The sequence below is a fragment of the Zosterops lateralis genome, assembly GCF_965231275.1.
Source record: "Zosterops lateralis genome assembly, chromosome: Z".
NCBI classification, from domain to species: domain Eukaryota; kingdom Metazoa; phylum Chordata; class Aves; order Passeriformes; family Zosteropidae; genus Zosterops; species Zosterops lateralis.
Genome location: NC_139800.1, coordinates 38,298,246 through 38,319,105, shown reverse-complemented (window position 1 = coordinate 38,319,105; position 20,860 = coordinate 38,298,246). Strand labels below are relative to the sequence as shown.

The window sequence follows — 20,860 nt, the reverse complement described above, 5'->3', positions numbered from 1 at the left end:
GATTGACTTTTAAAAGAGCAAGTGATAACCTCATTGTTAAATGCTTCCTTTCTCAATGTACATTCCTACTGTGCAGGGCTTCACATATGCATTTCTTGAAGACACAACCTAGAGATTTTGTTTTTCATATTTTCAGCTTATTTCCTTCATTACTTCAGAGCTTCTTTATTTTTTATATGAATTCCTTGTTTTTCTAGGCCTTGCATAACACCAGACTTCTGTCATCATATGCAGCTATTGATCCTAGAGTAAAATACCTGTGTTACACAATGAAAGTCTTTACAAAAGTAAGTGTATTTCAGACATTCTAGAAGCAGTAGTTCCTGAAGCAAGGGATGATCACCATAAAAGATGAAAATTATGTTTCTTTTTCTAGATATGTGACATTGGAGATGCATCTCGAGGTAGCCTGTCATCTTACGCATATACTCTTATGGTGCTCTATTTTCTTCAACAGAGAAATCCACCTGTCATCCCTGTTCTTCAAGAGGTACGGTATATTGGAAAGAAATGAGTACCTGTACACACGTATTGATCAGAAGAATGTCAGTGCTGGATATGAAAGGCTCTTCTAATGAATTCTAATATTCTTTCAGATCTACAAAGAACCAAAAAAGCCTGAAATTTTGGTTGATGGCTGGAATGTATATTTCTTTGATAAGATAGAGGAGTTGGTGAGTAAATCAGGCTAATCGGAAATGTTACCCGTAACTTGGCAAATGAATAGAAATTCCTTTTAAAGACATTGTTCCGAAATATAGAGGTTGAATATTGTGGTTTAACCCCAGCTGGCAGTTAAACACCACACAGCCACTCTCTGCTTTTCCCCAGCCCCTCCCTAGTGGCCATTCCTTTGAATAATTTTGTTTTATACAGACTCATACTGAATTAACAAATTCTTTTCTTAAGAGGCAAAACATAGTGCCAGAAGTTCTATTGTCCCTTCATTGCTAGTGGATTAAAAAATATGGAGTTTAAAACCAATATTGGATTATCAATATAAACTATGAAAAGAAGTATTCTAGTGTAACTCCATTGCTTTTCGGTATAAAATAAATGATGAAAATATATTATGGAAATAATGAAAATGCTTAATGTAAGTACTGCATGTAACAATATTTTTGTCACTTTAGTCAGTTGTTTGGCCAGACTATGGGAAAAACACTGAATCTGCTGGGCAACTGTGGCTGGGGCTTCTCCGGTTCTACACAGAAGAATTTGATTTTAAAGAGCATGTCATCTGCATCAGGAGAAAAAATCTACTTACAACTTTCAAGAAGCAGTGGACCTCCAAATACATAGTAATTGAAGGTAAAGGAATATGAAGTACAGGACTATACAGAACTTCTTTAACATGAAAATTTTGGTTTTTTCACAAGGCCTATTTATTTTTCTATTACTAGATTATAAATTGTTATATGCTTATGTTTTGAAACCATCACAAAATTGCCATTGGGTTTTGGTAATGCTAAACATGATTCTTAAGGGTTTTTTTGGCTACTGAAAAAAAGTTGCAAAGCAAACTTCACACTTTTTATTATGAAGTAAGTAGCAGAAAAATAAATATAACAAAATCCTTTGTCGAAGAAATCAGCTATAATGCGACTGACGTGTTCTCAAAAATACTAGGTTTAGATGAGCCCATATTTACTTAAATGATTCAACTCCGTGTATAAATAGGTTGTTTATTATCACTATGATCTCTGACAGAGAAAATGCAGTGACATATTTTAGAAATAATCTGTAAATTGTTTTCTGGCCCGTTGCATTTTCGTGGAAAGAATTTCTCTTCTTTTGTCTGCACATTGAGAGATGTCTGTCATATTTTTTTTTCTCTACAGATCCCTTTGATTTGAACCACAATCTTGGAGCTGGATTGTCAAGAAAAAGTAAGTCTTCTGTTAACAATTTCAGTTACAAAGTGAAGATCTTGTCTTGGATATTATTTTACATTCTAGTTTGATATCTAAATGATGATTTCAGTTGGGGATTTTTTTTTTCCTCCACAGTGACAAATTTTATAATGAAGGCTTTTATCAATGGCAGAAGGATATTTGGTACCCCTATAAAAACATTCCCTAAAGAGTACCCATCAAAAATGGTAAGTTCCTTCTAAGAGGAACATGTGTGTGCTCTTTGGTGTATAACTTAGCTTTTGCAAGACTATGGTTACACTCACTGTAAGCTCTTACTCTTAAACTTCCACACTACTCTAAAAATTGGAGTAAATCAGTTACTGCTGAGTACTGTTTTAATGTTACTTACATGTAAAATATTTTGCAAAATAGTAGTCAAGTCACGAGTTCCATTGTACAGATTTATGTATTTTAATCCAAATCAAAACCAGATTAGCATTTCTTAAAACTGCGGTTTTATAACAGTGTGCACACCTGGTGGTGAGTAGGCTGCCTGTCAAAGAAGAGGTCTGTAGCTAGTTAAGTCATTGGGTCTTTCAGAGTTCAGCTACTGTGACTCTAACTGCTGTTTTAACACTTTTGTATCTGTCTTGATTTCCAAGTGTTTGGATTTTCATCTTAAATATATAATTTCTTCTACAGGAGTACTTTTTTGATCCTGAGGTACTAACAGAAGGAGAATTGGCACCAAATGATAGATGCTGCAGAACTTGTGGTAAAATTGGCCATTTCATGAAAGATTGTCCCATGAGACGAAAGTAAGTATCATCTTGGCATCTGTGTATAACTTTTTTCTTTATGTTTGTTTAGGAAAGATTAGGATAGTAATGCTATAAAGCAAAACTTATATGCACTGTGGGTTATTTGGTGAACCTGAATTAAACTTAAAATGTATCAGGATCTCCTTTGGCAGTGGTGCATAGTGTTGCTGCAGAACTGGTCAAGTATCAATGCTGACTCTCTACTTCCTCATACAGGAAAGGAGTAGTCAAAGAGAGTCTGATATTCAGCAGAGCTGAATAACTGTGTGCTGTGAAAAGCACTCATGGATACCTTTTATATTTTTATTTATTTAATAGCTTCTACTATACCAGAATTTTGCTGCTCCTAGCAAGACACAATTTTGTTAAGTTCAGAGAATCATGCAATTCCTATCAAAAGCAAGGCAAGAATGTCACAGCATTATTTTTCATGAGCACACATGTATGAGAGCAGTGTCCTGTTTTACATCCAAGAGAATGCTTCCTGTCCCTAAGTAGCCATTTCCAATATTCCGCGACTCTCTTCTGGCAACAAATGAATGGCTAAAGGACTTTTGCTGCTTTTTCTCTTATGAAATGTCTAAACTTAAAATTCATCCTTTAATTTTGATTTCAGTTAAGATAAAGTTCTTTAAAGACTGCATATCTAAAAAATAGTGAAATCTTGAAAACGTTTATGCTCACTTGTAAGGTGGATGGAAAAAATTAACTATTGTTTAGAATCTATTTATGTTAGAAGCTGTCATTAAAAATCATTTGCACTTTCCTGTAACTAAGTAAAAAAAAAGCTACTAATATTATGTTGGATGAAGTGGTTGTTCTACTACATATTAGAGATTTGTGAATATACACTGTTGATTCTGTTAATTTAGAAATTGAGTCAGTTTGAGCAGTTGCAAACACAGTAGCTGATGATAGTTTGAAATTAAAGAATGCTAAAGGTGGTGTGAAAGGCTCCTCAACGTCCAAACTGCTTTCTTACATCTATGTTTTTTTAATCTTGAGTTCTGAAGTGAAACACCAGTTCATTGCACATACTCAGTTAAGTTTTATACAACATTAGAGAAAAAGTAAATCGGATTGTGCATCTAAGAACAGAAGTGCCCTGTGGGGTAAAATCACTGATACATTTGAGTCCTCTGTTCAGCCATTTATTACAAAAGAGGATGCTGTCTGTGAAGGGCAAACTAGTTTTCTGCAGTCTCTTCTTCTGCATTCCCTTAGCATTGCTGCATTGCTGTGTAAGAGATGTTAGAGCACATACCTGCCCTGCTCTGGTAATGCTCATTTCTGGACTGGACTTGTTTATGATTTTGTCCTTTTAGTTGTTTTTTGGGGTTTTTTCCTGAACATGATTCTCCTGGTTTCCTTAGCAGTCTTCTATGGCAACCAGTTCTGTAAGTGTTCTGACTGCTACATAAAACAGTACTTTCCTGTATCTGTTTAAAGCTAATCTTAGTCATCCAGTAACTTGCTGAGTGTGCACTTAATCCATTTGCCTTTGTCCTTAACAAAGATGTTAAATAATATCGGTCCCAGTACAGACCCCTGAAGAGCACCACTGATCACTGGTGTTCACACAGGCATCAAGACATTGACCACAATGCTCGAAGTGCAACTATCCAGCCAATTCCTTATCTATTGAGTGGTCCACCTATCAAATCCATATTTTTCCATTTTAGAGACAAGGATGTTGTGTAAGACAGTGTCAAATGCTTTGCAGAAGTCCAGGTACATGATATCAGCCACTCTTTCCTTACCCACCATTTCTGTAACCCATTTTCGTAGAAAGCTACCAGATTTGTCAGGCTTGATTTGCTCTTAGCGAAGGCATGTTGGCTGCCACCAGTTGCCTCTCTGTTTTGCACGTGCATAGTTTTCAGGAGGATCTGCTCCATGCTTTTACAAGGCAGAGGTGAGACTGGCCAACCTATAGTTACCCAGGTCTTCCTTTTATGCCTTTTTTTTAAAAAAAAAGAAGGTCACCTTGAAGCTCATGACATTTTTTGCCCTTTATTCAGTTTTGTGAAGTATTTTCCAAGTTTCTAGCCATTAGCAATGCATCCAACTTGCCAAAGGAGCCTGGTATCATCTTCAGATTTGGAGGTTTCACTCCTTTCTCCTTCTCTAGTCATGTATAAAGTTGTTAGATTAAGCAAGTCTGACAGTGGTAGTGTTTCTTCACTACTAGACTTTTAAGTCACATAGAATGTTAGAAGCTTCTCTCAACAGAAGAGACTTTTAGAGGGAATATACACAGTTTCAGAAGGAAAGAACTGAGTTCTGCTTGAATTGTACAAATAGAAAAAAACCCCAAAACTATAGCCCTATTTTTTTGTACTTTGTTAGCATTTTGTTTGGTGTTTCTTTTCTTTCATTGTCTGCTACTTGAGCAGCCCAATTTTCAGTTCTTATATTTTCTGAGTTACAATTATTAGGATTTAGGACTGTATTATCATCTAATTGTAAGGTTAAATTATTTAATATGTGTTATATCAGTGGAGCACTGTTTAATGGGAGAGTCAAAAGAAAAGTATGGCAATTCACTTTATTTAACCCACAGAAGATTTTTTTAGTCTAAGGATAGCATATGCGTTTTTTGTTTGGTTTTTTTTATTGACTCTGTGGGAATGTAAGGCCTCTGAATTCTGCCGCACTTCTCTGCTCCTGCAGACTAAGACGGCATCGTGATTATGAAGGTACACAAAGGTATGGAGAAATCAAGGAGAAAAGAAAAGAGGACAAAGAAGTGCAGAATAAACCAACAGAAAAGGAGACCTTAATCAAGGAGGGAAAGTCGAACCTATGTACACCTCAGAAGAGGAAACTAGCAAGGGTAATAATGGAAACTGGAAGAGACAAGACTCCCAGGCAATCAGCTGAGAAATGGAAGCGCCTGGAAGACAAAGATTTAAGAGAAAAACGTTGTTTTATCTGTGGAAGAGAAGGTCATATTAAAAAGGAATGCCCACAATATAAAGGAGTTGCAGGTATGAAACTGATGAAACTGAGTAGTTTAAATAGCACTTCTGAGCTTTTTTTTAAATTTTATTTTTAATATGATTGACTAACACATAAGGCTTTTGCATCATGTGAATGTGGTGTTTTTTAATGTAGTCACATTTAACCATTTTCCCTTCATCTTCACCTTCCTTTCAGAAATGTGCTGAGTCCTGGGAGATTTGGCATGATGTCTCTTAGCAGATAAGATATTTGTAATAAAAAGGGTATGAGTATCAAATATGTTGAAATTGCTTCCATTGTTGTCACAATATATGAGCTTGCCAGCATTTCAAATTACAGCTTCTCTTCCAGTTTGCCATAATTCCAACATAAACTAGCATTAGAGTGGTTCACATTACCTAAACCAGAATGATTCTGTACAACCATGAAGTCAATATGAAAAGTGTACAGATTTGCTCAGGTTGAATTTTGTGAATAAAACAATGTTTCTGCCAACTCTGCAGTTGAAGGGATACAGAAGTTCATCTTATCCTGACTGACAGATCTGAATGAAATACTGCTGAGCAAAAGTTTTTAATTATCTAAGCCATCTTTCAAATAAGATGGATCACTCCTCATTTGTGTTATAAAGGAATATCTTTCTAAGATGAAACTGAGACTTAAGACAGTACATGGTACATGTAATTAGCTTCCAAAGGAACAACCTATCACTGTTTCCGTGTAGGGAAACCTGGGTGCATTTAAATTCAGGCTGAAAATAATTTGTTTTACAAATTACTCATGATTTGATCTCTTACAGGAACAGATTGGGGTCTTTTATATAATAAAACATATGTTTCAAACCAGTTTTTCTCTACTTGCAAAAATATCCTGTCTGCCTGAGATCAGGAAATTCTTCATAATCAGATGCATTTAGTGGAAGACGGCACAAGACTGTGTTAAAATACTGGAAGAGGGAGGAAAATGGTGCAAGTATATTCAGAATTGTGAATATATTCAGAAGTATTTTTACTTTGATAGATAACTAAAAGTACTGGACAGACAGAAAAGTCGATTAAAAATTGAAGCCATGCTTCATTCAGCTTCTGACCTTTTAAAGGTGTATTTCAAGTCTAAATTTAACTTTTGAGTTTGTTTATCTGTGATCTTTTCTCACTGAACTTCTCTTGCAGCCATTCTGTTTGCCATGTTACTGAGTCTACTAAGGTGGAGGGGAATAGGCTTGACTGTTTCATATTTAGCATTCACCATATGAGAACTATACTTAGGCTTTACAGCATATATGTCTAAAATAATAAGTTCTGCAAGAGGTGTTTTTTATCTGTTATCTGTATTTTGGGAACTAATATTTTTAAATTTGAATGAATTGCTGTAGGTTGGGCTTTGTCTTTTATTGCTTGCTTAGTGCCTGAAGAGTTCTTTCTAGTTGAATAAAGTACTATGAACAAATGGATCAAAGAGTTCAGACTTCACTCTTTGCATTGCTGCATTTTGTGAGACTATAGACACTTCATTTACCACCGTATCTTCATTCATTCTAAGCTCCCTGTCTCCTGCTGATTCTGGAAGAGGACACAAAGCTTAATTTATTGTAGGTTCTTAGCTTAAACGTATGTCACCGCATTATGCGAGTTTTCCATGTTATAAAATTGAGGAAAATAACAGTGTCCTCCTACATTCTACATTTTCTGATTCTAGATAGAAAATACTTTTGTATTGTTCTGTCTTATGATAACTGAAACTAGTTTCCAATTAGCAACTCCTTTTTATGATTTTTTTCAGATGGTTCAAAATCAGAAGTGTCGTGCAGGTGCCCTTCTTTACCCACTGCTGTCAAACATGCTGGTAGATTAAATCAGGTAAATATCAAGTGTCTCTTTTGTTTAATCTTTGATTTTTTACATGTTTTTAAGTCCATAAAAATTAATTAAGAAAAGCTTTACCTAAGATTTCAAGGAAAACCTTTTATGTTGTGAAATTAAATACTTCAGTTTTATTGGTTCACTGATGTATGTTTTTATAGGGAGTGCTTATGCATGAAGAAAAAACGAAACAAAAAGGAAGAGTATTTTTGAGTCCCCAGTCAGGTTTGTATATCTTCAGTTCAATTAATGAACTATGTATAAAAGCCTGGCCAGCAGGGTGAGAGAGGGGATTCTGTTGTGCTCTGGTACGACCAAACCTGTATCTAGTTCTGGGGTCCTGGCACAGGAAGGACATCGAACAATTGGAGCCAGTCCAGAGGAGGGTCACCATGATGGATAGAGGGTTGGAGCACCTCTCCAATGGAGAGGCTGAGAGGGTTGAGGTTGTTCAGCCCAGAGAAAAGAAGGCTTCAGGGAAGACTATTGTGGCCTTTCAGGGGTAAAAAGGGGCCTGTAAGAAAGGTGGGAACAAACTTTTTAGCAGGGACTGATGCAGTAGTAAGGGGTGATGGTTTAAAACTGAAAGCGGGTCAATTTACATTAGATTAAAGAAAGATTTTTACAATGAGGATGGTTGAAGCACAGGTTGCCGAGATGTGGTGGATTCCTCATCCCTGAAAACATCCAAGGTCAGGTTGGATGGGGCTCTGAGCAACCTGATCTAGTTGAAGATGCCCCTGCCTATGGCAGGAGGGTTGGACTAAATGACCTTTAAACCAAATTTTCTGTAATTGTATAATTCTTCACCAGTCCTCTAGCTAATTTTCTGACCACAGTGGCAGCTTTAACAAGCTGGATCCACCTATTTTTTTTTAATCTGGAATGACTTTTGTTTTGGAAGCAAAACTTTGGCATAACAATTCTGTGTCTTTATATCATTGACTCTGGTAGATTTATTTTGCAGCAGGATGTGGTGGATTTGTATCAGTCTTTCCTTTTTCAGTTTACATGGGGTTCTCTGCTTCTTCAGGGACAAAACACGGAATGCTTTCTTGTTTCTTGCAGTAATTGTCTAGAATTATACATGATTAACTTAGGAAAGATTATCACACTACATCCTTGGTCTGAGTGGCAAAAATGCAAACAAGTTAAAATTACATTTAAAAGTAGCAGTGAAATTGTATTATAAAGGCCTTTATGTACTCTTTCTGCATCAGAGATATTTTGCTTTAAATGCATGATTAACAATGTAGCTTTCTTACAGTAATATCACACACTTATTACCAAGTACAATAAATTTTTTAAGAACTGCTCCTTTTGTTTTAATTAGAATTTCTAGTACAACTCTGCAAACCTTTCAGCAGCAGGGGTCTATAGTACACTAACCTCTCTGCAGTTGGAGGGGGACCTAATTAGTTTTCTGAAGTTTGTAAACACTTGACTGCAAGTAAGTATGTCAAATTAAATTATCAGTTTTGTTGGGAAGACACCCTGGATTTTTTTGTCTTCACTGGAAGGCTTTTTCAAATCTAACTTTGGGGATTTTGTAAGAAAGTGGTTTGTCTTTAGGTGTTTAGTTCAAGAAAATGCTGGTTTTCAATTTTGCATTTTATTATTTCCTACTGTCATTGTCCTTCAGCAGGTAATGATCTTAAGTTGATGTGTATGTCCTTTCATTATAGTTTGACTTGACAGTAATTTTCTTCTTTCTTTTTTATCAGTTGGTTTATGGGTTTTTTTGGGTTTTTTTCTTTTAAGGTCGTTTGTTTGTTTGTTTGTTGGTTTGTTTGTTTTTAATAATACCTTTAAAGCATAATGCTTTCTTCCTCCAATTTAGGCAGCCTTTCCAATAAATACATGACTCAGGGAAAAGCCTCACAGAAGAGGACCCAGCAAGAATCATGAGGGATATTAAGCACTGATAAATTGCAACACAGGCCCATCATTTACTTAAAAGAAATGTCTTTGGCTAAAAATGAATTCACAGGACAGCAGCATAGACAACATTCAGCTTAAGTTCAATGAAAATATGGGTGTTTTCTTCTAGATTGCTAGTACAAGCAACTGTGGATTTTAATACAAACCCCTGCTCTTTAATAGATTGTTTGAGCATTTTCATAGAAAGCCATGATGTTTTGTATTTGTTTACTAGGTAATGCATTTAGAAAAGGGCAGGAACTATAAATGAACTGTTTTCAGGGTTTTGTTGTTCCTCCTGACCATTTTCAACTGCACTAAAACTATGTGCTAGCCAAATAAATTATATTTTCTTCAAAAATAAATATTTTGAAGGAGCAAATGATCTTTATTAATGTTGATTGTTTACTGAATCCTTGTGTAAGTGTTTGAGATGTTTTTAGACTGCTGCTTTCTTTTTTATTTCTCCAGAGAACTGAAAACATAGACACTAGTCATCATATGTAAAACAATCTCTGGACAAGCAGTGCCACTGAGATTTTGTGGGGTTGTTTTCTGTTCTGTGATTTTATGGGAGTTCATTTACTGCTGTGCTCGTGTTCAAGAAGAAAAAAAGACTAGGTAACAGGTCAGTCCTGTTTTGTTGCTGCTAAGAATTTTTTTTTCAAGGCCTTGGGGATACAGACAAAAATGCTTTAAGAAATAGAGGTATTATATTTGGCAACTGGAGAAAAATACATGTCCGTTTTCATGGAATGTGAAGAGTATCCTTGAACCAGTCAAGAATTTACCTTCATTAGTAGCAGGAACTTGAGCTTTACTTGAAGTCCTTCCAGAGGTGGTAATGTACCATCTTATCTTGTTTAGAAAATAATTAGTTATGTGTTAAAATTGAAACCACTGTTTATTTATGAATCTGAAATAAATTAAAAAAAAAAAAAAGTGAAAATCAGACTTAAGTTTCTCTATTTTTTCCTGAGGTTGTAGTTTTCAATATTCCTGACATAAATATATAATTGATGATAACTTACTACAATTGTCTGCATTTAGACCCATCATGTTTCATTTGTTTATCTCTATCAATCTGTTTTTATGGAAGTTGAAAGCTAGAATTGCCAAAGGAGTCTTAGGGAACTAGCATTCTAAGTCTTGTTTTGGTTTTCACCCATCTGAAGCCAGCTATTTGTGAAGTTTTAGATGTGTTGCTTTCACAAATAATTTCTTCTGTGTTCTTTCCTAAACACATTTTCAAGCATATTATCTTTGTGCTTTAGTTAGCTTTCTTTTCAGAATTACTTCCAATTTTGCTGGTGGGAGTGAAGTATGTAAAACCTCTCCTGAACCAGATGCATACTCTGTCCTTGAATGATATGGAGGGACATGCAGTTGGTTTTTTATGCTGCCTTTTTTATTTAAAAAAAGTGCTGTCAACATATTTCACAAGAATTTCACATGCTTTTGATGTCTGAGTTCCCAAAGTTGGAATATGTTTTATGCTGCGAATAGTAGGTTATCAGTACTGAGAAATTGAGAAAGATGACGTTTTTTCAGGTTTGCAACACAGTTAACTGTCTTAAACAGGTAAGTCAATGTCATTTAGCTATTTAACTACTAGATCACACACATCCATTCTCCCTAATGTAATTGTTCTGGTGAGGTTTGTTTCATAGCTATATTTAAAACTGCTTTCCCATCTGTTAAATTTTTACTGAAGTTTTTTTATTACACATCACATAAACATCATCACATTTTTATAAGAAAAAATATTTTCATTAGTAAATTTCCAGGGTTTGAAATAGCTGCTTAGAATGGGAGTTTTCTAGCATGGAAAGTTGTTGACTTTTTATTCCATATTGATAACTTGTTGATATTTCTTGTTATTCACTTGAACTAGTAAGATTTTTAAAACTGATTTTTGTATTTATCTTCTCTGAGAAAAGGCTATTTTCCTAGCCCATCAGTATTCCATGCAGAGATTGATTCAGCAGACAGGGGACTTAAGAAGTGATGAATGGAAGCATCCTGAGGAAAGTAGAGTTCTTTGTGCCTGCATGATAGAGTGTGAATGATGATGAAGGGTATTAGCTGCATTTGTAGCTAACACAAGCTTTCCGCCTTCAGGTGTACTGACTTCAGCTTTCAGCCCAGTAGTGCATTAAACCCCCCTGCCCCTAAGCAGGAGTAGTTTAGTTGAGATGCATGCTCAATATACATGAATTATGTGTGAAAAGACACACTTTTTGTAGCTAAAGAAAATGCAACTTTCTTTATACACCTGCTGTCTTTATATTTGAGGTAGTAGTACCGTGCCTCAGTAAAGAGCAGTGGTGTAATTATGTATGTAAAAAACACATAACGCATCTTACTACCAACCTCTTCAGAACTACTAAGCCCAGAATCAGGGAAGTAAGTGAGGTGATGAGACCCAAATGTGTTTCTTGTGCTTGGACTTCATAAACAGTGATTTTAAAGTATTATCTAGCATATTTAAAGATGCTGGAATGTGGAAATGAAAAATGAGTACTTGTTTATTTCTGGCATAGCCTTCACTCAAAGTAATGGCATGAGTGTCCCTGTACCAATGCTGTTGGGGTTTCTTGCAAGTCAAGTTGCTGCAGCCACCAGGAGTTGGGGAATGGCAGCTCAGTTCATCCAGCAGCTTTCAAGCTCTACTCCCACAATGTCTCTCCACCAGGCAGGCATCAAGGAGAGCAGCTGGGCCCTGACTACTGCATGGCCATCCTCTCACTCGGCCCCAGACCATCATGAACCTGGAGGAAAGGGTAGGGTCCTGGTCAGTGGGAGGGCAGACACAATGCATTGTCTGTGATGGATCATAGCAGTCACTGGTTCCAGGTCCTGTGCACTTCACTCAGGGATTTGTCCAAACTGGAATCACTTTACACATGGGTTTTACCTGCTGAGCCGCCAAAGCTTCCTATCAAATAGCCATATGCATTGTTATTTAAAAATGTTTTCCAGTGTGATGGTCAATAAATAGTCACGTTCTTGCCTGTATTTTGTAGGTGGGAGACTATAGACTCATGGGCCTCCATTGTTCCCTGGTGTGGGAAAATGCCTGGGGCAAAAAGATAATGGTATGGAAATTATGGAGGAAAATAGGATTGCTACTCTCTGGATGGAATGTGGCTAGCATACTGACTTTCCATTCACTATACATGCTAAAGGTGGGTGGAGTAGAGTACATTGTAGCCAGGCTCTTGCAGAGGATTAAACTTCGTGATCTTTTCTGGCTGATAAGCTGCACGGCAGCAGAAAACCAAGGGAGATAAAGGAAGATGTCCTGTTGCTGAGTCAGCAGCTGTGGTGAGATCACTCTCCTCAGGCTGACACATGGATTCTGAGATAGCCACCCCTCACTGGGTAAGCTATATTACTACAACCACTCAAGTTCCATCTAAACTTAAGAAAATAGAACAAAAGTGAATTCAGAAGGGCGAGAAGTTAGGAAAGACTCCATTGTAACTTCTGGAATCAGTTGACAGGCTCAACTTCTCTTTGCTCCTGTGGGGACAACTATGGGGTTAGAACAGTGTTCCGTGAATGGCAAATGATTGCCTTGAGCTCACTTTTGTTAGGGATTAGAGCTCTTTAGTACGTTGCTTTAAATTAATATATTGCTTTGAATATGTTTTTGCAGTCAGCTACTCTCACCAGCAATCCTCGAACCTTAACATGTCAAAATTAGAGGCTGCATCCAAAGCAGCAGGAGCAGGGAGGGGATTCTGCCCCCCTGCTTGCCTCTTAGCACTTGGAACACTGCATCCAGCTTGGGGCCTCCAGCTTAAGAAGGATATGTAACTCTTCAAGTGTGTGGCCTCCTCTGCACTAAGTTGATAAAAGGACCGCAGCCATCTCCCTTATGAAGGCAGGTTGAGAAGGTTGTTTCTCAGCTTGGAGAAGAGAAGGTTGTCTGGAGATCTCAGGGTACCCTTCCAGTATCTGCGTGGGGCCTAGAGGGAAGCTGGAGCCTTCATCAGGAACTGTAGTGATAAAACAAGGGGGAGATTTAGATTAGGTATTAGGAAGAAATTGTTACTGTGAGGGAGGTGAGGCACTGGAATGGGCTGCCCAGGGAAGTTCTGGACAAGGCTGTGACCAAATTGGTCTAGTGGGAGGTGTCCCTTGCCCACGGCAAAAGGGTTGGGACTAGATGATCTTTAGCTCCATTCCAACCCCCTAAAATTCTAAATTAATAGACTGTTATTCCGTAACCCGTTAACTTGAACTTTCAAGGGCGCTGACGGACTAATCAATCATTAAAGCGTTTCAGAAGAACCTCCCCTGCCCACGTGACGCCCGGGCGGCTGTTTTGCCGCGGCCTCCCTCCCGCAGGGCAGCTGAAGGGCAGAGCGCCCCGGCCGCCCCGGCGCTTATCTGTGCGCGCAGCCCGCGGCCCGCCCGCCCTCAGGGGGCCGCTCCCGCTCCCGCTCCCGGGGGTGGAGCCGCCCCGCCCCGGCCTGTGCGCGGTGGCGTCACGGCGTGTGCGGCCGGGACTGCCCGTGGCCGAGGGCGCCGGGCCATGGCCTCCTCCGTGGTGCGCGCCACGGTGCGCGCCGTCAGCAAGCGCAGGATCCAGGCCACCCGCGCCGCCCTCACGCTGGTCAGTGCCGCGGGCGGGCGGCGGGCGGGACGCGGAGACCGCGGCATCTCGCGGGTGCGGGAGCTGCGCCACAGGCCCCTCCGGCCCGGGCAGGGAGGCGGCCCCTGGCGACAGCGGGGCGGGCACGGGGCCGGGCCGGGCCCGTCGGTAGCGCCGGCGGAGCGGCTGCGGCGGGCGGGCGGCGGGGGCTCCTCTCCCCTCCTGCTCCGGGCAGCCCCGCCGGGAGGAGCGCCGGGCTCGCCGCTGGGTCTGCGGGGGGCGGCGTCCCGGGCGGGCCCGTGCGGGCCTCCCTGCGCGGCCTGGCCGCACACACCCCGCACAACTGTGCTTGGTTAACATTTCTGGGAAAAGGTTAATGCGTTAACTACGAAGGCTGACGTGTAGGGTCTTTCCAAGAAGGCTTTGAATGCTGTTGTTAATAATAAAAGTGCGTGCATTTTGTACTAGCGGCCGTGCTAGAGAGGCCAAACTTGAAAACATGGTGTTTGGTCATAGGTCGATGATCTCGGAGGACTTTTCCAGCCTCTGATTATAAGAGAGATCCCTGCAGAGAAAATACAGTCAGTTCCCCGCAGGAACAGGGGCAGATGAGTGCACACACACAGCTCAGTCGTTTGTCAGAGCAGGTAATTCCTGCTCAGTAGTGGATGTCTAACAAGAAGAGTGGTAGCGGTAATTAGAAAGGATTTTCTACTGCAAGTCTACTTGCCATTTGCTTTTTATGTTTAATTTAGCTCATAGTAGAAACTTCACATTATTAATGCTTTTCTCTGTGTCTTAGAAACTTGTGGGGGTGTAATGGAAATTTCGACATTTGCGTTGTGTTCCTGTGTTTCTGCATCCACTAGATCTGCATGAATGGTGAATTTTATCAGTTGTTAAGTCACAGGCTCCCTTCAGGTTAATGGAGAGAGAGAAGTAGACTATAAGCCCTCTATATCTAAGTGATTTTTAATGGATGTGTCACAAAATTACAGATCTAAGTGGTCTGTAATGGGTGCGTGACAAAATTTATGCAAGAACAGAGCTACGTGAATGAATTACAGTAGAGATTTGGGACGAAAAAACAGCAAAGAAACAGCATGGATCTTGACAGGCTTGAGGAATGGGCCGATACAAACTTCATGAAGTTCAGCAAAGTGAAATAGGGTCAGGGCAGTCCTGGGTCAGGGCAATCCCAGTCTCACCACAGGTTAGGTGGAGGATGGATTCAAGAAGGACTTGGGTCTGATGGTTGATGAGAGGCCGGACATGACCCAGCAGTGTGTACTTGCAGCCCAGAAAGCCAGTCGTATCCTGGGCTGCATCCCAAGCAGCGTGGGCAGCCAGGGAGGGGATTCTGCCCCTTTGCTCTGCTCTGGTGAGACCCCACCTGGAACACTCCATCCGGCTCAGAGGCCTCCAGCGTAAAAAGGACATGGAATAAGTCCACAGGAGGTCACGAAGTTGGTTAAAGGACTGCAGCCACCTCCCTTATGAAGACAGGTGGATAAGGTTGGGGCTCTCCAGCTTGAAGAAGAGATGGTTGTCTGGAGGCCTCTTGGCACCCTTCCAGTATTTGCAGGGGGCCTAGAGGGAAGCTGGAGAGGGACTCTTGGTCAGGAATGGTAGTGTTAAGATAAGGGGGAGATTTAGATGAGGTGTTAGGAAGAAATTCATCACCGTGAGGAGGGTGAATGGAATGGGTTGCCCAGGGAAGTTCTGGATGTGTTCAAAGCCAGTTTGGATAAGGCCTTGACCAGCTGGGCTACTGTCCCTGCCCTTGACAGGGGTGTTGAAACTAGATTATCTTTCAGGTTCTCTTCCATCCCAAGGTATTCTAATATTCTGATAGCCAAAACCCCCATTGTTAAGCATTTAGGGTTGAATTCTTGAGGTACCTGTTTGCTGACAGTGCGTGTGATGAGAGGGGTGAAGAGGTGGTGTGCTCTGTGTCAATTAGGTTGAGCAGACATCTGTTTTACAGCCGTGTGTATCTTACAGGCATCTGCTTCAATACATGCAAGCACCCACTGCAAATAAGCTAACAAACAAAAAATCAAATTTATATGTATGCTTTTGTTTTTCAGACCCCTTCTGCTGTCCAGAAGATAAAAGAGCTCCTGAAAGATAAACCTGACCATGTAAGTGTTGACAGGGACATCTGTAGGGTATGCTAAGGTATTAGCACAGCTCATGACTGCAAAGCATTTCTGGCCAGCTTAGAAGTTTGGACTGAGCACTGAGGTGTTCATTGATATCTTTTTTTGATGGGGAATGCATAAGCTTATTTATATATTCAGCTTTGTTTTGTTATAAAATGAAATGCAGGAAACAACTGACTGTAATGACATTTCACTGTACAGTTACTGTTGAGATTAATAAAGCTGGAAAAACTTTAAGCTCCAGATATTTTGAGGTACATTTTAAACCCTTTAGTATGGCATAGTAATGACATCTTAAAGGGAAAGAGTTCTTCAGCTGTTATTATTTAAGTTCTTATAGGAATTCTCATTGTGAAGTATGCAATAGTAAAATTATATTGATATGCATTGGAGAAAATCTAATTCTTAGGAAATTTGCCAGACAATATGTTTTTTTTAAGTAAGTAGTGTTTCACTAGATAATGAGTTTGTCATCTTTTCTTCTTGAGGGAAAAACACACACAGTCTTCTTTTATAACCATTGTAAAAACAAATACTAGGTTTTTTTTTTTTTTTTACAGTAAGTATTGTTTCAAGAAAAATATTTCTTTTATTAACCAAGGCCATTGTTTGTTTTGCCTCCTGCATGTCTGCAACTAACTAGACTTATTTATTCTCATGTTTTAAACCTTCCTAAGGAAGCCCTGGGCCTACAATTTATATGGTCACTCATGTCCTTGTTGTAAATGCATTTTCCAACATATAATTTGTAGCTTCCTGTAGAGAAAGATATTTAGTGTGAAAGAATCAGATGTTTTTGTCTTGAGAGCCCATTTGGTAAAAAATGTTACATTTTGATACATTTTTATCACAACCTATGGACATAGATAATAAAATTTGCCTCTTCAGCTATGGAGCACTGGTGTGTAGAAGGTGATATAGATAATTCTTAAAGATTCCTACACACAAGTAGTTTTCTACTTTGTTAAAACTTCTTCTCAATATTTTCCTTACACAGATGCTCTTTTTTTGTCAGTCTTCTTGAATGCTGTGAATGTTACAAATGTTGACTAAATTGGCTTTTAAGGCCAGTGAAAACAGTACACGTATACATACACTTGATTTAGGGAGGGGTTTGCTTCTTAAGGGAGACTGACAACAGAGGTAATAAAAAATCAAAGTATGTTTTTCAGAATTTTGGTTTAAAGTAAGTTTCCTGATGGTGTTATTACAACAGTTCTGTGATAATCTAGTAAGTGTCCTTGTTTTGGCCTCACAGCTTGAAAATTATGTCACTGTCTATAATCTTGTCATAGTACCTGAATTAACATCTGAGTAAACTCAGATCACAAAAGTAATTTGAAGCCACAAAAATACCTGTCTTTGAAATTTGACTGGGTTTTTTGAGACATGGTTCCTACAGGAGTGCCAATGGTTCATTACTTCAAAAATTTAACATACTGTAGGGCATGATTCACTTCAGCAAGCATCAGATGGGTTTTTTTTACCTTAGCAGGTTTATAAAAGAAAAAATAAAAAGTTACCTCTTATCTGTTACAGTAATTCACTTTTGCATTTAGGCAATGGTGAAAAATAAATGTCAGCATTTCATTGTTCTGCATACTTTTTAGCTTGATGGTCTGAATAGGTTTTAAAAACTAAGTCAGAAGTGGTGGTTTTTGTTGATTCTTTTTCTTTAGGTAGGTGTGAAAGTAGGCGTTCGTACAAGGGGATGCAATGGACTTTCTTACACATTAGAATATACAAAATCTAAAGGAGAGTCTGATGAAGAAGTAGTTCAAGATGGTGAGTTTCGGGTACAGCAGCACAAGCTTCTGTGGTGGGAGGATTAAACCTGGTCATTTTGAGAGAAGTCTATGTTATCAAAGTTCTGTACATCTTGTTGGATTCACAGACTTTAGGAAGGGCATGAAATGGGTTACTGTCTGTAATGCATAGGAATTGTGTACTCAAGGTCAGATTCATTGCCCTGTTCTACAGCTTATTTCCCTTTGCGTAATTATTTTTGCACACGCATAAGCAACAGCTCCAGACTTCTGCCAGACTTCTATGGGTAGAATGAAAACAGTGATGAAAGTATCCCACATTAGACCTGGTAAACCAAGATGTAGTCTTGGAAGTCTTTATATGTAGTTTCCTCTGTTTTTGTTACCAGTCAAAAGAGAATTTCAAAGTGAATGACGATTTTGTTGTATGTAATTTCTGGTTTTCTGTTCTTTTCAAGGGGTTAGAGTGTTTATTGAAAAGAAGGCACAGCTGACACTTCTAGGAACTGAAATGGACTATGTAGAAGACAAATTGTCCAGTGAATTTGTCTTCAATAATCCAAACATCAAAGGAACATGTGGCTGTGGAGAAAGCTTTAACATCTGAAATCTCAGGACTACTTTTTTGAGCAGCCAAAACCACTTACCATTATGACTTTCAGAAGCAAATGCATTTTCTTCAGGTTTGTAGGCTGCATAAAGTGGGGATACTATTAAGAAAAATAAATGTTTGAAAATATAAGCTGTTTGTTAAATTTCACCACTGATGTAGTTATGCTGTAATGTGTGATGAGTTTGAATCTACAAGGTAAGAACAGTAAGTGCTGCAGTAACATCTCTGTACTTCCACTTGCCAAGGAAATAAAATTTCACTGTTCTTTTCCTCTGTTATTTTCTCTGTCAATCCTACTCATACTTCCCCATTCGAAATCCATTTGAAAGAATACATTGTGTTGTGCTTTCATTTGGGGAAAACAAACCAATGAACAAAATATTGCAACCATTTCTATGTGAGTATTTATAAAGATTTATATATACAAGCACACAATCCTTGCTTACTTTGTAGTTTTCCAATGCTTTAATCTTTCTACAAGTGCATTTTCTGGTGGTTTATTTTCCCTTAAATTCAGGGAAATAAAAACGTTGTTCATGTATTAATATAGTGGTAGGCTATGGTAGTGCCTGTTTTAGAAATGCTTCGAAGAGAGCTAGGCTAATTTTAATTCTTTTCCTTTCTTTGTTGAAGGCACAGTCTCTGCTGTACTTGGTCATTTTTCAAAGCATGAAGTATCTGGGCACTGGAGGGCTAAAAAGTCATACAGAGGCCTTGTTTTTCACATTTCAGTTTTTTATCTTGTCTCAATTAATTTGCAAAGGTAGTAAAACTGCTTCCACATTCTCATTCCCCATGTTCACAGAATGTACTGTGTACCAAAATCTATGAAAACTTTTATCAAGAGACAAATCTCAGATTTCTCATTACTGGTGGGTTTTTTTTGTTTGTTTTGTTTTTTGTAATCATGCATGCTACTAATTTTGTTAGAGTTTGACATAACTCATTTTCATAACTCTTTAGGTAGCAGAATTTTTTCATCAAAGTTTATGGTCCCTTCTGTTTAACTCCTGTCTTGAGGTTAACTTGGTAACAGGAGAAAAAGCATTTTTAATAAGAGAAACCCTTAGTATTTCATATTACTTTTAAGTTAATCTAGGCAGTAATTAAAATACTGTAAGAGGCCATTTTTTCTTTAGAATTTACTTAATCAGAATTTTGGTTTTGTAAACAAGTGTCTTTAAAGCTTATACAGTCTTCAGCAGTTCTTCACTGGTGCTGAGATAGAAGTAAATGTTTCTCCAGACCTTCTCCAGACCTGGTATGAGAGAGGAACTCTTCCACCCTTTTATGTCCTGATTGTTATCCAGAGATTACATTGTGCAGCTCAAGTGCTCACTTGCGCAGAAAAGAAGGTAACATGTCTGCTTGGGCAACAGTTTTGAGCAGCTGGTGAAAATGGTGCAAGTAAAAAGTAGGGGGACAGCAGGAGTCTTGCCAGTGCTGAGATGGGAATGATCAGAGAGCATGAAGGCTGTATGTTGAAAATCCAGAGGTCATACTGCTGTGGACAGCTGTACCCCCATGCCTGTCACCAACTGCTGTAGATGTAGGATTGCACCTACATTTTGGTTCTTCCCTCTGCACCTTTTCCAGGGCAAAGAAAAGAATAATAAAAAAAAAATCATCTGCTTTATGTAGTCCACAGGAACAGAAGATCAGAATTATTTATAGTAGATACTTGAATTTTGATTGTATGTCACCTTTTGATGTAAAGACACTATTTCCTTCAACAGTCAACTGTTACACACAGTTACTTTATATAGTGATTCAGGATTTAGTGGTAATACACTGGTGAAGTCCTTCTGTAGTGATGTAACTCTCACTCTTGCCAAACAAAAACAGAGTTCATGTGACAGTTGAATTACATCTAAAACTCCAAGCTAAGGGCATTTCTTCAGATTGCATTTCTCTGCTTCTTGCTAGAGATAAGACTTCGAATGTGGTAACACTGGTGGTTGCTAAGAGTGCTGGTACTTACTCCTTTAACTTGTTTTGGGGTAGACAGGATTGGTTTGAGGTTTATTTTAGACCTGCAGCATGTATAGCAATCCTTTTTGTGTGTTTTGCGTATGCCTTGAATGAAAGTTTGCACTTTCGTACTCCCATGAAGTAATCATCTAAAGTTGTCACCTCACTAAGACAACTAATGCACAATGTGTTAAACTTCTGCTAAAGTGCTATTTACAGTTACATACAAACTGTATAGTTTTGTTGATTGGTGCATTATAATTTTGTGCAACAATGTATGTAGAGTCCTCAATTATAATAATAAATATAGCCTGGTGGT

The 20,860-nt window shown here is 38.7% G+C and overlaps 2 protein-coding genes across 4 annotated transcripts in view; both read left to right on the top strand.

Moving 5' to 3' along the window:
• TUT7 (terminal uridylyl transferase 7) overlaps positions 1-10,359 on the top strand; it is a 33,905-nt gene extending 23,546 nt beyond the window's left edge. Inside the window, exons 19-29 of one of the 2 annotated variants that reach the window (XM_083883753.1) lie at positions 198-287; positions 377-490; positions 597-674; positions 1,134-1,311; positions 1,842-1,889; positions 2,010-2,101; positions 2,559-2,674; positions 5,351-5,667; positions 7,424-7,500; positions 7,665-7,728; positions 9,344-10,359. In XM_083883753.1, coding sequence (XP_083739879.1) covers positions 198-287; positions 377-490; positions 597-674; positions 1,134-1,311; positions 1,842-1,889; positions 2,010-2,101; positions 2,559-2,674; positions 5,351-5,667; positions 7,424-7,500; positions 7,665-7,728; positions 9,344-9,411 — 1,242 coding nt within the window. In that variant the 3' untranslated portion in view covers positions 9,412-10,359. Of the gene's footprint in view, positions 1-197; positions 288-376; positions 491-596; positions 675-1,133; positions 1,312-1,841; positions 1,890-2,009; positions 2,106-2,558; positions 2,675-5,350; positions 5,668-7,423; positions 7,501-7,664; positions 7,729-9,343 lie in introns of those variants that run through there. The other variant, XR_014592505.1, reaches the window with a different exon arrangement.
• Positions 10,360-12,762: 2,403 nt separating this feature from the next.
• ISCA1 (iron-sulfur cluster assembly 1) lies at positions 12,763-18,848 on the top strand. 2 transcript variants are annotated; one of them, XM_083883492.1, is made up of 4 exons: positions 12,763-12,807; positions 16,117-16,170; positions 17,871-17,976; positions 18,416-18,848. In XM_083883492.1, the coding sequence occupies exons 1-4, from the start codon at positions 12,778-12,780 to the stop codon at positions 18,562-18,564; spliced, it is 339 nt and encodes a 112-aa protein (XP_083739618.1). In that variant the 5' UTR covers positions 12,763-12,777; the 3' UTR covers positions 18,565-18,848. The 2 variants fall into 2 exon arrangements, with proteins under 2 accessions (XP_083739618.1, XP_083739617.1); XM_083883491.1 differs by lacking the exon at positions 12,763-12,807 and adding an exon at positions 13,906-14,047.
• The last annotated feature ends 2,012 nt before the right edge of the window (positions 18,849-20,860 follow it).

Excerpts from the sequence above, each read along its gene's own strand:
- ISCA1 (XM_083883491.1), top strand. The coding sequence starts at position 13,967 with ATGGCCTCCTCCGTGGTGCGCGCCACGGTGCGCGCCGTCAGCAAGCGC. Across the intron at positions 14,048-16,116 it reads CCCGCGCCGCCCTCACGCTG|ACCCCTTCTGCTGTCCAGAA; the intron begins GTCAGTGCCGCG and ends TTTGTTTTTCAG. Across the intron at positions 16,171-17,870 it reads TGAAAGATAAACCTGACCAT|GTAGGTGTGAAAGTAGGCGT; the intron begins GTAAGTGTTGAC and ends CTTTTTCTTTAG.